The sequence below is a fragment of the Myotis lucifugus genome, unplaced genomic scaffold (genome assembly GCF_000147115.1).
Source record: "Myotis lucifugus unplaced genomic scaffold, Myoluc2.0 scaffold_18, whole genome shotgun sequence".
Lineage (NCBI taxonomy): Eukaryota > Metazoa > Chordata > Mammalia > Chiroptera > Vespertilionidae > Myotis > Myotis lucifugus.
This window is the reverse complement of record NW_005871066.1, coordinates 2,908,496-2,925,960: the sequence shown is the minus strand read 5'-3', so window position 1 is coordinate 2,925,960 and position 17,465 is coordinate 2,908,496. Positions and strand designations below refer to the sequence as shown.

At 44.6% G+C, this 17,465-nt stretch overlaps 1 protein-coding gene across 2 annotated transcripts in view; it reads left to right on the top strand.

Moving 5' to 3' along the window:
• The window catches only part of NPSR1 (neuropeptide S receptor 1), a 63,438-nt gene that overhangs the window by 8,257 nt on the left and 37,716 nt on the right, over positions 1-17,465 (top strand). For both annotated transcript variants that reach the window (XM_006085337.3, XM_023751023.1), the window contains exon 2: positions 3,524-3,656. In XM_006085337.3, the coding sequence (XP_006085399.1) occupies positions 3,524-3,656 (133 nt within the window). The remainder of the gene's footprint in view (positions 1-3,523; positions 3,657-17,465) is intronic.

Genomic DNA, 17,465 nt, shown 5'->3' with positions numbered 1-17,465 from the left:
CTGCCTGTGCTACCCGGTGACTCATCTTCAGTGGAATCCGGATGCTTTCAGACCTTTGCTCTTGGTATTTCCAACCCACCTCCGCGAATCAATGAGGCTTTGAGCCGCCTCAGAGGCCGGTGCTGTGAGTGACAGGTGGCACCGGGTCCCAGTGCCAAGGCAGCACAGCTGCTCTGCCCGCTCGCTGAGGACGGAGGCTGAATTGTAACCTTTCTGAGACTTCATTTCCTCTCTTGGGAAGGAAGATACATTTGCTCTCTCCTGTGTTTGAGATACTCATCTTCAACCTCACAGGAATAACACTAATCGTTAAAGGAACCATGGAAGTGTAAGGCGTACGGAAGGCGCTATGATTCCCTGGGCCAGATGGCGTCGCTGCATCTCGTGTGACATGCAGGATGCTGTGGTGTGGAAGCCACACGCGGCTCCAGGGTCAGTCCCTTCAAACACACATGTAGCATCGCCCTCTTGCTCAGTCAGTGGGGTGGGGGGGAGAAGTGGGGAACAGTCACAAAACTGACCTAGTTCCAGAGGCCCAGCTTCAGACAAGTTTGGAGTCAGAATAACAATGATGATAATTGAAAGTAAATGAGGCAACTTCACCATCTCCGGCCCCAAATTGTAAGCAGGGCATGGACTTTCCAGTTAAGCAAAATAATATTCCAGTTTCAGCTGCATCCCTTGTAAACCATGTGTACCGACCAGCTTAGGGACCTCTCTGAGCCCGTCCCTCTCCGTATGATTGAGGACAGTGACGTCTCACCGGCCGGGTTGTGAGGACGAAGTGAGCAGTAGGTAAGGCGTCTCAAACAATGCGCAGCACAGGACAGTCAGTCAGCAACACACATGTATTGATCACCTGCTATACAGTGCGAACTGAGTAACTCAAGTGCTAGATTCATGGAGTCGCTCAAATAATGTTGGTTCCCATCCACCGTACGATTGTTAAAGATCCTTCAGACCTTTTTTCCTCCCAGTTTCCAGGACTCCGCTGGGAAAGAAGATCATCATTCCTCGGGCTTGGGGAAATCATGTCTTCCTCTCCAGACAAGTCTAACTATCCAGTTCCAACTAGAGTCACCCGACTAAATGTCCTGTGTTTCCTGAGATCATTCCCATTTGAAATAACCTTGTCTAGGATCCTTCTAAGTACCCTTGCACTTGTCATTGACCATGTAGCCTTCCTGCAGATGTTTACTTAGCACCTGCTACAGGAAGTGGCGACCCAGACCCAATGCCTTCCCTCATGGACATCCTTTTGGCCTTGGGAACATAATCCTTAGAGCCATTCTGTGGTGTCTGCCCTATGGCAGCCCCAGCGTCCCCCAGGGAACACGTCAGTTCATTCCTCTAAGTCCCACTCGGGAATTCTCTGGTCTGTAGAGAGCTGACGTCACTGCAAGGCCTCAATAACTTGAGGTTGAAACGAATTAGCCATGAAACCACAACCATGTAACTGAGTCAAGAACACTCGAGTCTTTCGTCATTGAAAATTTCCCAGTTTCCCCTGTTCTACTCAGTCCTGAGCACCTGGCTGGAACTTTTCCTCCTGTGACCACTAGGGAGCACTTCATCCTCAACTAGCTTCTGCAATCGTTCTGAAACCCATGTTGGGGCACCATCAGTGCCTGGGTGGAGGGGGGATGCCTATTAGGCTTAGGGGAAATTCCGATAGAAAACAGGACAAACAGGGTGAATTTGAGCTTCGCTCTGAAAAGGTTGTGAGTTCTTTATAAATATCTTCTCAAACCTATATGCAGCCCAGGAACCAAAGGAAGGAGATGAGCCACCTTTTATTGTGTGTATGCTACACTTCAGGCACCATCTAGAAACCTCATTGCCATCATGGTGTCTATCCATCAAAGTGTCCTGAGGCAGATTTTATTTTGATCTCCATCTTGTAAATGAGAAAGTAGCTGGGAGAGGCTACCCCCGTGCCTCACACATCTCACAAGTAGCAGAGCACCTGTGTGTGTGTGTGTGTGTGCATGTGTGCATGGGTAAGAATGCTAGACCGAATTCACAGGGCTTGCTCAGCCTGCCCTGTGGACATGGCTCCATTTCAAGAACAGAGCTTCTTACAGAGTCACCGTCGGCTCCTGAGGAAAAGGCTGGGTCAGGCCAGCACAGAGCATGTCAGGCCTCCTGAGGCCTGGCTTCCCATTCACCGACACAGCCACCAGGCTGGTTAGATTTGCAGTGTCTGCCACTATGTGCCCAGCAGAGCCCACCCGAGCCCTGAGCCTCCTTTGGAGAGACTGGAGGCCTGGGTAGGGATTGCTCAGTCCAAGGGATTAGAGACAGCAGCCATTCCATGCCCACTGGGGGCCACAGGGCTCATTCATTCAAGAGAACCCTGATTTCTGGGAATCTGAATGTTGGTACCTGCATAGTCACCAATGCAGCATGCGGGGACACTCTCTCTCTCTCTCTCTCTCTCTCTCTCTCTCTCTCTCTCTTTCTCTCTCAACAAAGTAGTTACCTTCTATGGTGTTATTTTCTGGAAATGTGGCCTAAAACCAAACCACAGGCAGTTAGTGAAAGAACAGCATGAAGAGAGAACAATCTGGGGGAAAAAAAACGTAGCTTCTCGTTCAAAAGCACCTGAGTTTATTTGATCATGTCTCCTTCTCTTTCCAATTCTCATCCAAAAGGACTTCAGAGCCATTTTAGTTGAAAACAATTTTCTGTGAGAAATAGAAAATAGGTGAGATCGGGAACCTCCCCCCGCCCCCCCCCCCCCCCCCCCCGGCACCTGCTGGAAAATGGGAGGACCATAGAAGGTGCGGGTACGGAGGGTCTGAGTGCAGGGCAGACAGACGCGCTTGCTGTAAAGTATTAATGTGAAGCATATCCCTGAGCATCATCGAGGGGAGGCTGGCTCAGGGGCCCTGCTATACAGCCCAGGGAGCAGATTTCTGCTGCAGGTGCACCGGGTTCGGTTGCTTTCTCCCGACGGAGGGATGTGAGCACCAGGCAAGGCCAGGGACTGTGCTGGAGAAGACGGAGTCAGGAAGGAAAAGTGTCTAACTTCGTTCCTTCTTCCTCTGAGGCGGAAAGAGTCCCGCAGAGATTGGCTCAGTGCTGGGCAGTGTGGAAGCAAACCACTCCCGCACCACTGCCCTGGCGGAGAAAATGTGTGGACGTGACACAGTGCTCTGTGATTTGAAAAAATAAATGGATGTAAAGCATCGAAATGCTTCTTCCTATGAAACAGGTTCCCTGAAAGGAACGGGGAAAGCTAGGAAAACCCCTCACTTGCATTTTCGCAGGACTTTGCAGGCCCGCACCTGCCACACTACAGCTCCTTCACCCTGTCCTGGGCCAGAGACGAGGCCCCCCACCCCAGTACCATTGTCTTCCCTGGGAGCAAACGGTCTTGGTCTTTGGCCTCTGGCGAGTAGAGCTTTGGCGGTGGGGACATGAGAGCAGAAGGAAGACCTTCCGGCAGGAAGCCTGAGCCTCGTGCTCTGCAGGGCAGCCTGGTCCTCACAGGCTGCTCCGTGTTGCTTGCTTTCCACAGACCGAGCAGCTGATAACGCTGTGGGTCCTCTTCGTTTTCACCATCGTGGGGAACTCCGCGGTGCTGTTCTCCACGTGGAGGCGGAAGAGGAAGTCAAGAATGACCTTCTTTGTGACCCAACTGGCCATCACAGGTAAGTGACTATGCAGGTGGGAGAGGAATAAGCTGTGTGCAAAGTTCCTAAGGATTCTTCCTTTCAGTTATTTTGCCAATAGAAATGGTAGGCTCTCTATCCAAAGGCATCGGCCAATTTGGGAGTAATTGCTATGGGGATATAAAACCCATATTTGAATGTTTCTTCCAGCAAATTTAACACATTGAAATATCCATAAGATTCCACTCTAAAAATAACTCACTATACAACGAAGTGGAAAATGCCAATATCAGTGCCACCAAAGGGTTCTAGAGGGTTGCACTCCCTCTACACACAGCAGCCTCCACAGTTCACTAAGGTGGTAATATCATATCATACCATATCATGAGCTTAAAGAAGAGAGCCCAGAAAATGGAGCAGAATTAGCTCTATTCAATAACACATGTGAAGTCTCAAGTACTTTGCAGATGTAAGTCCGAGGGCATTGCCTTTGAAAAGTAAGGGACGTGCGACACCACTGCTGGGTGTGGTAGAAGGTCCTAAGATAATAACCAGGATCCGGACATTTAAATGTGGGTTTGGGGACAGACCAGTGCAGTTGAAGTACGAATGCGTCATGCCTCAAGTTCAGCTCTTGGTAAAGACGGCTCTTGGGTCAAGGCAGCTGCTGGAACTCCGGCCATCAGGCCCAAATTCCAGCCAAACTCCAGGGAAGGAAGAGGGGAGGAAGAATAAAAGAGGCCCATACCAGCTACCTGTCCTCCACTGAGCTGGCATTCCTGGGACTCCAACCCATTCATGTTTGCTTGCATTTCACTTGTCATCGCTAACAGAAGGAAAAGCTGTTTGTTCGCCTGCATGCTTGTTTGTTTGTTTTTTACCTGGGCCCATTGGTCAGAATACAGTCCTAGGGAAGAATGAGAGAGCAGAGGTAAGTAGCAGCCTCTGGCATAGTGTGTCCTTCATACTCCCACTGAGAAAGACGTTTAGACGCAGCGTGTCTATCTGACCACCCATCGCCCAGCTCTGAGGTGCTCCCTCCAGAGAGCTGGGCTCTCCTCCCCTGGCCCCTTATCTCGGCAGGCTGGCACCTACCCACTCCCCGTACACGGAGTAGCCCCTAGGTGATTGCCTCTTTATGTGGGTAAATTATTGTTGGCTGTTTATCTTTTCCCAAAAACAATCCAAAATAAACTTCTCTCTGAGTAACTTTCAAATATACAATATAGTGTTGTTACTATGATCACTGTGTTATATTATATTGTTGGCCGTTTATAGTTTTCCAAAATAAAATTGGCTATTATACACAAATCTACAATGAATATTCTCTCATAGTTAAATCTTGTGAGCATTATTTATTATTTAGGAAAGTTTATAGAAGTGGACTTGCTGCATCAAAGAAAGACACTTTTGTGGCTTTCAAATTGGCCGATGTCCTTTCAGGTCCCCCAGGACTAACAGATGGTGGAAACCGTCATGACAAATGCTCTAGAAGCCACCAACAGAGCTCCACGCTGGGTCTTGTTTTAAAACCTATGGAATCCTGGCCAGTTGCTTCAGGCAGGGATTCTCTCTGCTCATCCGTGAGTGATACTTGCACACACACTCAAGTACAAGTTGCTCATTTTAAAAGGAGCATCCTCTCCCATGGCTGCCAGGGCACCAGAGAAGAGTCCAAACCTAATTTGTCTTTTTTTGTCTCACAGTGATTATAGCGGTGCTCACGTGCTTGTGAAAACAAAGACCACATCACCTACCAGAACATTTGAGTAGAGGAGTGTTTCAATTTTGCACCTGTTTTAACTCATTTCCTCTTCACATTTCTGACCCATTCAAAACACACACACACACACACACACACACACACACACACACACACACACACACCATAACTGATTCTTCTCTACATCCATTAGGGATTTTAGTTGTAGGATTACTCTTAAGAAAAGAAGGAAACCAGAAGATCTTGGTTATTTCTGCAACTTTAGCACTTTCGATTCTAACAGTTTTCTGGATGAATTTAATGACTGTTTGTATGTATGAGCTAAAGAGCCGATTAAAATTTATTAGTCATTTATCATCTTCGAGACGGCTTCTCTGTTTTACCCAAATGCAATAAAGAAGGGGAGCTAATGAGAGTAACTCCCACTGAGCACTGAAAGACAGGATACATATTTTTGGGCACACATCCAGACAACTTCCTTCTTCTGAAAGGGCCAATCTTCTCCTATTAGTAAAAGAAATCAGCTTTGCCTCGGAGCACTTTCTGGAGATGAATTGACTAATGAACTTAGGAATTCTTCACCCTCAGCCCTCCCGTTAATGATGCGAAAACAGAGTGGAGAGTCTCAGCCAGGGAGGTGAGGCCGGAGCGTCCGGGTGTCCAAGGCCCTGTGTGGAGTTCAATACTGCTTTTCTCTGCTGATTTCACTCTTTCCTTGAGTTTTTGAATTGCATACTTAATCCTTTTATTTATTTTAATTTTGCTCATTCAGTTTTTCATTTTTCTATTTTTTTTACCTTCATGGAGATAAAGCTGACAGAACATGTGTAGACTTAAGGTATCCAAAGCACTATGTATTATATTGAAAAATGATTACCATAACAATTTTAATTAGTATCCATCCCCTCACACAGTTGTAATTTACGTGTGTTAAGAACTTTTTAAAACTCTCTGAGCAACTTTTAAATATACAACATAGTATTGTTTACTGTAGTCACTGTGTTATACTTTATAACTTATTGATCTTATAACTAGAAGTCTGTACCCTTTGACCAGCTTCATCCATTTTCCTAACTCCACCTCTGGCAACCACCAATCTATTCTGTGTTTCTATGAGTTTGGAGGTGTTTTGTTTTTAACATTTCATATACAAGTTGAAATCACACAATATTTGTCTTCCTCTGATTTTACTTGATATATTGCACTCAAGATTTATCTGTGTTGTCATAAATGGGAGAGTCTTCTTTTTTATGACTGAGTAATATTTTATTGAACATATATACCAACTAGTCTTTATCCATTCATCTGTTGATGGACACTTAGGTTGTTTTCATGTCTTGGCTACTGTACATAATGCTGCCGGACATGGGGGTGCAGATTTCTCCTGAAAATGGAGATTTCATTTTCTTCAGATATACACCAAAATGTGAAATTGTTGGATCATATGGTAGTTCTATTTTCAATCTTTTGAGGAACTTCCATGCTGTTTTTCCATAGTGCTTGCACCAATTTACAATCCCACCAACAATGTATAAGGCTTCCTTCCTAACATTGTTTCCTCTCATTTTTTTGTTAATAGTCATTCTGTCATATATGAAATGATATCTCATTATGGTTTTGATGTGCATTTCCTGGTGTTAGTGATGTTGAGCACCTTTTCATGTACCTATTGGTCATTTGAATATCTTCTTTGGAAAAATGCCTATTCAGGTCCTAAGACAGTTTAAATGGGTTATTTATTTTTGGCTATTGAGTTGTGTGATTTTTTTATATTTTTTGGATATCGATTCCTTATCAAATAGGTGGTTTGTAAATATTTTCTTCTATTTCATAGTTGCCTCTTCATTTTGTTGGTCATTTCTTTGGCTCTGCAGAAGCTTTGTAGTTTGATGCAGTCTCACTTGTTGGCTTTCGTTTTTGTTATTTGTGCTTTGGGTGTCATATCCATAAAAGCATTGCCAAGACCAATGTCAAGGAGATTTTCCCCTATGTATTCTCCCAGGAGTCTTATAGTTTCAGGTCTTACCTTTGTCTTTAATCTATTTTGAGTTAATTTTTAGTGCAGTGTAAGATAGGGGTCCAGTTTCCTTCTTTTGCATGTGAATATCCAGTTTTCCCAGTACCATTTACTGAATATACCAAATAGTCTTTATCCATTGAGTATTCTTTGATCTCTTGTCACATATTGGTTGGTTGTATAGGTTTATTGAGCTCACAACTCAAACCTCCATTGATGTTGCTGCCGTGGCTCTGGAATTTTATGTTACAAAGGGGAGGTCTAAAGTCAGCCTGGGATTTCTTTCTTTATAGGCTATCAAGTTTTGTCTTTTGTTTCTTGATTTTTTTTTCTTTGAGGATTTATACTGTGACCTGGTTGTATCTATTTACTGGTCTGTTCTATTGGTTCTGCTATTTGCCAAGTGAGCTCTTTTAATCTGCAGATTAAAGTGATTTCTTAGCTCATTTTATTTGTGTCTGAATATTTATTATCTTCCATTTGTTCTGATCTTGTATTCAGGGGCACTAACTATTCGCACATCAGTAATGCTGGTGTTTCTCTGTCATTATTTGAATATCTTGGTCTTATTGCTCGATACTTGTAAGAATTATTTAAGCTTTTCCTAATCGTTTATTTTATTTTAGTTCCATTATTATCAGCAATATTAACCCTACTCTTATTATTTCTAAAATATCTTCAAAGTTGCTTTTCCTGTAATCATTTCAAAACATTCATTCTTTATATTATCTAGCACCTTTTTCATTCTGTCAGTTTCTCAGTATGTCTTTTCACAACTGTCTAATGTCTTATTATCTCATCTTTCACTTTTTATTCCATAAAATGTAAAAAGAACAGAAAACATACTTGTTAAAATTTGAGCATGTTGGGTGTATATTCTTTTTCTGATTTTTGTGTGCTCTCTTCTACTTACTTAATGCTATAAAATCCTCTACCACATGACTCATTCTTTCCACCAAACATTGTTTAATTGGCTAACGCCTGAGTTCATGCACACACCTTTTATTTATATCATCATGGTGGCTGCACACTGCCATCATTGTCCCCAGCTCCAAGGAGAAATGTGTGTGTTCAGAAAGGAAACCCATTGTTCTCCAGCAGGAAAAAACGGTATTGTCCCATCGCTGTTGGAATAACTTAACAGAAAGGAATGAACTAGTCTCCCAGGAAAGCTTTTCCTTTTGGAGAGAAATTGGGTTTCATTTTGTTCTCTGCCTTGATCCTCCATTAGTAACAGTGTGACCGGGGAAAGGCACTTACTTTTCACTAAGCCTTTGTTTTCTCATCTCTAAAATGAAGGTGTGGGAGGCTCTCTCTCTGGATCATGCCCTGCACCCTTTCCCCACCCTCTTCCCTGAGCTGTCCTAAGTCTCTGATTCCCTGTATCCAAAACCCTTGCTACTTGGAGAACCTAGAAAGGCCACTTTCTGACAAGTGCAGTAGGTTTGTGGGCGAAGGACTACTCCTAGTCCTTTTGGCCCTCTCCGCAAGATCCTGGACTAATTATACAATGTCCTCCCTTCCAGGAGAGGAGAGAGAGCCGAGGAAGTGGGAAAGAAATCCTCTGTTAGTGAATTAGCTGTTTCTAGATTCCACTGGTCATGACTCAACGGCCCTTCGTGCTTCCTACACCAAAGTCTCAATGGCCGAGAACAGTCAGAACCTCCACCCAATAAGACAAGGAACTTTCTATTTGGCCTGATAATGGGTCACTGAGAAGCTCTCCTTGGTCTGTGAACAGATTCAATGGGGAAACATTCATTTGGGGTCTACTGCACACAAGGCCCTCTTCTAGGCCCGGCAGGGAAGAGTGACAGTAGAAAGTAATCTTTCACCTGGGCTTCCCTGTAGCGGGGAGAAATCAAAGTTGTTCATTGAACTGACATAAGACAGAGGAAAATGTCAGGAGAAAAAAAATTCATCAAGGCAAGAGCTAAGAGAGTTTCAAAGAAGGTGAAATTATATTCTCTAGAGAAGTCCAAAAGGCCATCCTAATTTATATCCTCATAGATAACTCAGAAAGGCCATTCTAGATTATATTCTCATAGAGAACTCAGGCCATTCTAGATTATATTCTCATAGAGAAGTCAGAAAGGCTATTCTAGACTATATTCTCATAGAGAACTCAGGCCATTCTAAAAAAAAGATGGATCTTCAGTGATGGGTGGATTTCCAAAAAAAAAAGATGGGCCTAGGAAACAGAATGCCAAGAGGAATGTATATATTTCAAAAATATTAATTAAGTGTCTGAGACCACAGGTACCTGTCTGAAACTCTCCAATTTCCCCAGTATACTTTTCCACTTACATTCCTTGCCATATTTTTTATAGCTGTTGCTTCGATTTTATGTCCTTTCTTTACACTGTAGCCAAAGTGATCTTTTCAGAACTCAAATCCATCATTGAAGCTGGTGGTAGGTACCATAGTCCATAGAAAATTAACACACATGCTGATCATAACCCTCTATCTATTTTGTGTATGTGAGAAGCTGGCCAGAACTTGTAAATGTCCCAGGGATTCGGAAGTCCACCCAAGCTTAAGAACCAGTGCTCTAGGGGTAGGTTGAGGCCAGGCTGTAGAAGCCTCCCAGGACCAGGAGTTGGAGTGTAATAAACTAGGGCACTGGGTCATCACTGAAGTCTTGGAGCAGAGGCACAATTCAAACAGATGTGTTTGAATGCCTAAGCCAAATACAGTGTGTGGATATGAGGAGACTTAATTACTTATGAGAGAGTATTTATTCATTTCTCAGAAGACTTACATAATTATCTTCATTCTGTTTCCAATTTCCTTCCTTCCATAATTATTTTTTCTCCGTGCACTTGTCCCGATAGCCTTAGACTCATTTTAGTATCTGTCAAAGGTCACATTTCAGTATATTAATTCTCTTGCTGAATGTTACAGCTTGAATTCCCATCTGCCAGTTTTGTTAAAATCCAAGAGGGGGAAAAATCCCTCTCCGTTGTCTGGGTGAGACATGTGAGCAGTCTGGCCCCATTAGCTGTAGTCTGAGGTGGAGGTGGATTCTGAGAGGGTCTGATCCAAAGGACACAGCCCTTCGGAGGTTATCAGAGAGAAGCAAAGGGTGTGAAGGTCCCGCCTCATCAGTAGTTACCATTGCCAGTCCCCATAGCAACAGCATGCCAACATGCAGATCCATTCTGGTGGAACAATGGGACTCAACTGTGAATTTAGTAATCTACAACAGGATTTCATTTATCTGCCTGAATTTGCATCTTTTCATGGAGTGAGCATGTTCATGGTTTTGCTAGCACAGTCTTGTGATGTAAGGGTGCAAATACCCAAATATAGTCTAGAAAGGAAGTAGGGAATTTAAGTTAAAAAGTCCAATGGAGCAACCTCCGGAATTCCCCAACCCCCTTTGCATGCCACCCTCACCTCCACTCCACATTATAACTTCTAGAAGAAAAAGAAAAATTTAAAACAATAATTGCCCGGCTGATGTGGCTCAGGGGTTGAGTGTTGACCTATGAACCATGAGGTCATGGTTCTATTCCCGGTCAGGGCACATGCCCAGGTTGCAGCTTGGTCCCCAGTAAGGGAGTATGCAGGAGGCAGCCAATCAATGATGCTCTCTCATCATTGATGTTTCTATCTCTCTCTCCTTATCACTTCCTCTCTGAAATCAATAAAAATATTTTAAATAAAAATAAAACAATAATAATGAACAGCTTAGCTCAAAGGGAGAAAGCTGAACCTCCAGCTGCCAGAAATAAAGAGCAAACACTTAGGCAGGCTGTGGGCGCAGAACATAGTGGGGCAACATTTAGGGGCTGTGTTTTCATATCTCTGTGGGGAGGTCCATGCATCAGGACTAGAGCAGGGAACTGCTCTCGGGAAAACAGCTGGAACTGGGGGGCTGCACAGTCCATGACTGGAAAATTGAAAATCTCCCCACTGGCTGGAAGCCAGCCATCTGCCCCAGGCCTTGTCCCAAGTCCCTCCACATAGAGGAACCCCAAGAAATAGGATCGCAAACTCACTGCGCACACGTGCCAGGCCCCGCATCCATGGACAACTCGGAGGAACATTATTCACATAAACAAGTCTCCCTCTTCTGGTCATTGATTGCTATGTAACAGTCCCAGATGCAAGGGACTTAAAACATTGGTCGATTTCCCCTCATGTTTCTGAGGATCTGGAAATCAAACAGGGTACAAAGAGGCAGCTCCTCTTTGTACCATGATGTCGGGGACTCAGCAGGGAATGGCCTGAGTGGCATGGCTGGCGTGTTGACGCTGGTGACTGCTGGGAGCTTGGCAAGGACTAAGGTTCCTCAGTTCCTCTTCACGTGGGTCTTCCCAGGGCTTCCTGGGAGGGTGGCAGCTGGGATTCAAGAGCATGAGGCAGAAGCTTCCAGGGTTCCATGGCCCAGGGTTAGAAATTACGCAGCATCACTTCTGCCCCTTTCCATTGGTCAAGCATGAGTTAGAGCCCAGCCGGGATTCAAGAGGAGGAGACCACCCATGAAACATAACAACATGAAACATGGCTCATGGGTGGGGAGGGTGTCTTTGGAGACTAGTGACCACACTGCTGGACTGGGACCACCTGCCAGTACTTGGCTGTGGTTGTAGAAATCCAAGTATGAATGGAAACGCGGGTTCAGAGCATGACAAGCTGATGGTGCCCTTCAGAAGCAACCACAGAGCTGTTCCCTAGAAGGACCTCCAGGCATTGGAGTGCCCACCGGACTCCCTCAGAGTTCCCAACGATCATAGGTCCCTGGAAGATGAACTCAGAGGGAAGGTAGGCACCCACTTAGCAGAACTGGGATGTGAATGCCAAGGCTGACCAAGTGGGGGTCCATGGGGCTCCCCATCCAAGACCCAGTCATGAAGCAGAGCAGGGTCAGGGCTGGATGGGTAGGAGGACAGGAATAAATGCAATCGATGAGTCCTCTGCCCAGAGAGAGTACCAGGAGACACAAAGCGATGCCCATATTTGAACCTAGGTTTGCTTGACCTCAAAGACCATGCTTTCCCAGCCCTGTTGGCTTGGCGAGAAGGCACCAGGGTCACAGGGGTCAGAGAGGTGGAGGATGGAGTGTGTTCTGGAAGTTTATCCAGAGCCCAAGGCATGTGGTAACTGCCAGGAGTGTGTGAGCCTAAGAACTGCATTGCATGGGGAGGTCTATGCAATGAGTGGCTGGTTACAGAGGGCTGGGGGGCGGGGGAGGAGGAAATGGCCCCCGTATGCAAACCCCCACCCCTGCACCGATGCTGCCAGAATTCTCAGCAAAGCGGTTTCTCTGTCAGGACAAAGTTAGGAGAATGGAATCACATGGTTAGTGCGTTAGGTTGTTCAGAGCCCTTGAAGCAGCAGGTGACCCAGAAAAGATTCGCCCTAAGAAAAACCGATAACACGCTGTCCCTGGATAAGGGTGACATCCGGTCTCTATGTGCAGAGAAGACGTTTCGGAAATGTTATGGGAAACAATATTATGACCTAATAAATGTCTGTTTCATGCCTGATTCTTTAACGAGGATTAAACATGTATCCTCAGCCTGCTGCCACCAAACGTTCCTCAATCACAGATTGTTTCCGTCTCTTATGCAACAAATCTCGCTGGACTTCCAGTTCAAGCCTGTGCCTGGCTCGCAGCCCTCAGTGCCACCTGCCCTGTTTTCTCACTTTAAAAATATGGGGGGAAATGGCAACTCCTGTTACTATTGAAAACCACCACTGACAGACAGTCAGAACCAGGGAGGAATTAACACTCCCTGTGAGGCAGATGGAGTTACACTGAGCAGCCAAGGAGCCCTTCTATGCCACGCCTACATTAGATTCCAAGTCTTTGTTTTTAGGCAAAATAATTGAAAAGATGCTTCAGCCCCACCTCCCCCACCCTCTAGTCACTTCTTAGCGAAGCCTTTTTATTTACTCATACTTATTTGATGTGCCAGGCACTGCCATGATAGAGGTTAAAGGAAAAGTCCCAAAGTTTTAGGTAAAACAAAATTGTTTACTCACAATACCCGCAGCGACTTGAGGTTTCTTTGCAAAACCAAGAATGGGAACATTGTGAGAAGTCACCTGTAGTCTTAAGGGGATCGTTTGTGGCCCAGGATTCCATAGGCTGCCGAGGGGCCTTCTGTGCGTGAAGGTAACAAAAAGGCCTATGCAGATAGGCCGGGGTTTAAAAACCATGGCATTGATGGTGAAAGTTCAAATATATATTTACATGTGTTCTACAAGCTCAAGCAGAATTAAAGGCCTAAGATGGAAGAAGTCATTGTATAGAAGTCCTAAAATAATTAAAATACAGACCAGCATATGTAATTGGCACATGTGGTTGTAAACTAGAAATATAAACATCAAATATTGTACTAGAAAAAGGATAGATGTAAGTGTGCATACTCTTAACAATACTATTAGTAGAAAAATTTCCCAACAGATTATTTAAGGATGAGTATAGTGGTTTTTAAATAAGGATATAATTTACAATGTTGGTTATAAAATTGAAAAAGTTAAGAATAAAAGAGTGATGGCATTGGTTATATAAACAATAATTTATACCTATAATGCAATACAATAGAAGAGTGTAGATAAAATCCATTTTTAGGGTAATAAGCTGTGATATGTTGCCATTAAAAAACAGTGAAGTTAAAACCAGTATTTACAGTATAATTCTACTTTGGGGAAAAATATATATGCATGTAAATAGAAAATAAAGTCTGGAAATTTCTACAGTTTAATGTTAATAGTTGTTATAGCTGGATGGCAAGATTTGGCATGTTTGTTATTTTCTGTTTTGTATGTTGGTTTGTTTTTGGCTCATCTGGATTTCCTAGATTTTCTGCAAGTTACATGGAAGAAATGTAAACAACGCTGTGACCATAATTCGATTTTCAAGGGTAGAGACAGGACTGCAGGGTCAGGAGAGACATGGTAATTGAAGCAAATCAGGTGAAGGGTGGTGGCAGCTGAAAGCCAGACGGTGGCTGTGGATGGGTGCAAGTGGGCCGACGAGTGAGTCCAAAGACAGGAACTGATGAGGCTGGAGGTGAGGGAGTGAGGCTGCAGCTAATTACTGAGTTGTAAACCATAAGGAAGAGCCAGCCAGGTGGAGAGAGGGGAAGGCCGTTTCAACCAGGTGTGTTACTTGGCCTGTCTCACGGTGGCTTTTCCCAGCCAAACTGCAAGCACGCTCACCACATTTAAATCATCATTTTCAGAGGGAGAGGCAATTACCATTCCCTCTGGGAGCTCTGAGCATGTTAGTCAGAGCGATCCATCCATCCTGGCCATAGCCGTCAGTCCCCAGACAACTCGGCCCAAGGCAGCCTTGCAGAGGGGTATTCTCCGCTGAGTGCCTCATTAACTCCCGAGTGGAGAACTCCTGGAATCCCGGAGCAGCCAAGCATGGCACAGTGACTGTTTCTAGGAAATTACCATTTGACTCCAATGACTTACAACAGCAGAGCAATGTCCCATGGCCCAGCCGTAATCTCTGTGACCTTCATTGGGAACGAGTGTCCCTTCCCCAAGGACCTGCTCCAAACCACTATCTAGCAGGTTGAGCTCCTGTCCGAACCTGGAGATTCATCACACTGACAGGTTCCCCCTGAGGATTTGATCACAGCATCCTTGTATATGAAGGACGAAGGGGCAAACGTTTCTCAATGGCACAGAATGAGCTGGCCTATGACGACCTACTTTTAGCAGAAGTTTGAAGTAGGAATAGTCGTTGGGATTTCCATTTCAAATCTTCATTGAAGTTCTTTATCAAAAGACTTCCGTTTCACTTGATCTACTCAACATTTCTCACCAGTGATAATTTATAGCAATAATAACGATAAAATAATATGAACATTTGTTAGTTTGCCAGACCCTGTTATGAACATATCTCATTTTATCTTTACATCCCACTAAGAAAGTAATCCAATTTCCCCAGATGTCAGAGAGAGAAGTTATCCGTTTGGTTGAACAAAAACCCATCTACTTCCCACACTGAGGAGTCAGGCTTTTATTTTAAAGAATATGCTCTTATCCAGAAAGAGCCATTATACTTTCACATTGACCTTTGCCCTCACAGTTTCCCAATCTGAATTACTAGCTGGTTTCTCCAAAAAATATAATGAATGTGGACTTTCTTTTCCAGAGCTGGGAAAATGGTATAGCGAGCATAAAGTAAAAATCTCTAAACAAGCAGAGCTATGTTACCACAGAAACAGATTCAGAAAAATAAGCCTGGAAACACTACAGAAAAAAGGCTATTATACAAGCTTCTCCCCTACCGTTTGCAGCCCCTGTTTACAATTGGCTATAACTCATTCATCTCTACCATGAAGCCCACGCAACCACATTTTCCCGCCTCTGTTCTCTCCTCCCAGACCTGGGAGGTTTCTTTCTTCTGATAAAGTGTAAAATGCTTGTGGGATAAGGTGTGTTCAGAAAGGGGGACCCAGAACGCTGGATGTTTTTAACCTCCCCCTCAACGTTATTCTCACTCAGGTGGTTTGGGACAATGGTTTAGACTCTGGAGTGGAGGATTCGGGGGCCAAGAGCACATGGCAGCTATGAACATGGGGCCATAGGGTTTGGGCTCAAACCCCAGCTCTAGGTCTCACCAATGAGGGGACTATGACAAGTGAATTAACTAAGTCTCGATTTTCCATTTACTAAGTGGGGATGATAATATATAAAAAGTAATGAGATATGTGTAGATGCAATGTGCTTACTAAGCATAGTGTCTGGATTACAGAAGGCAATCAATAAATGAAAGTAATTATCATCATTATTAGATTATATTCAAAGCACAAATCAGAGAGTGCTATATGCAGTATGCAGCAAAGCCCTCATTTTAGGGGACAGAAGTGACTAAACACTGATCCCCAACTGTCTGTTGTCCATGGGGTCAGGTGAGAGCCATCTGACAGTATTGACAACACGTGTTACCAAGCCACCCAAATGGAGGAGCCATGTAAACTCCACTTCAAAAAGAAGTGAGAAAGGGAAGGGAAGGATGGGGAAGGGACCACCAAAACCTCTTCAGCACAAAGAACAGAGATCTTAGAACAGTCGACTGCCCACTGGCCTGCCGCAAGGTGGGCGCAGATACAATTTTCATAACCATTCCCAAAATCACTCATATTCTAAAGAGAGAAAATACTTGTAAGACTAAAAAGTTACTAATTAAGACCCTAAGGCCAAAAAGGGACACCCCAATATCATGTATGGTAACACTTTTCAAGAGCTGCTACCATCAATGGGGCAGGGAGTGAGGTACCACGGCACAGATGGATCGTGAAGTCCCAGCAGAGGTTTTCCATGTGGGCAAAGGAGGAAGTGGTTGTAGGCAGAAGAGGAGAACATGCAGAGAGAGGACGGCATGGGGCAGGGTAGTGTCCTAACAAAACAAGCGACACCTTGAATTCTCACTTTCCAGAATCCACAACAGACTCTAAAAGTTTGTCCTGTAACAGGGTTCAGTTTACCTCCCTGGTTAGTTTTTGGTGAAATTTGCAAAGCAAGGGTCAGTGAAAGGAACTCACTTCTCCAGTCTGTCACCCTGAGATAGGGCAGGAGTGTATCCTCCCACAGCTCACCTTTCTTATCCTCTAAGGAACAGGCAGGTTTCTCAGTGGCCGAGAAGGAAGTGGTGGTGACAAGAAGAGGACTGCTCGGGCACCAGGGTAGCTTTTGGACTGTTCTGTCGATTCATAACAGAACCCCAGGGTCGCTTTAGAACTCTTCTGGTACCTACACCAGACGTCCTGACATTTAGTCCCCAGGCCGATGCTCTATCCAGTGAGCCAAACTGGCTAGGGCAGTACATCTTCTTGAAAACTCATGTCCACTGGCAGTGTGCTCTCTGTCATCCCCTGTTGGCCTCATTTGCTTCTCTCAGGCCGCTCTCTGCCATTTAGTGGTTGTATTTTTCTCTGAGATGGCATGATCTCTCCACAGGGACCCCAGCAGCACTAGGCTTCCATTGTCCTTAGAGCTAGTAACCAGTCACTATGGCCATGGGGGAGACAATTCTGATTGTCAAGTCCTGGGTCATGAGTTCACTCTAGGTGGGGGTAGATTAGGACCTGGTTAGGGAAGGATAATTGAGATACTGTCGAGAAGAAGTATATGT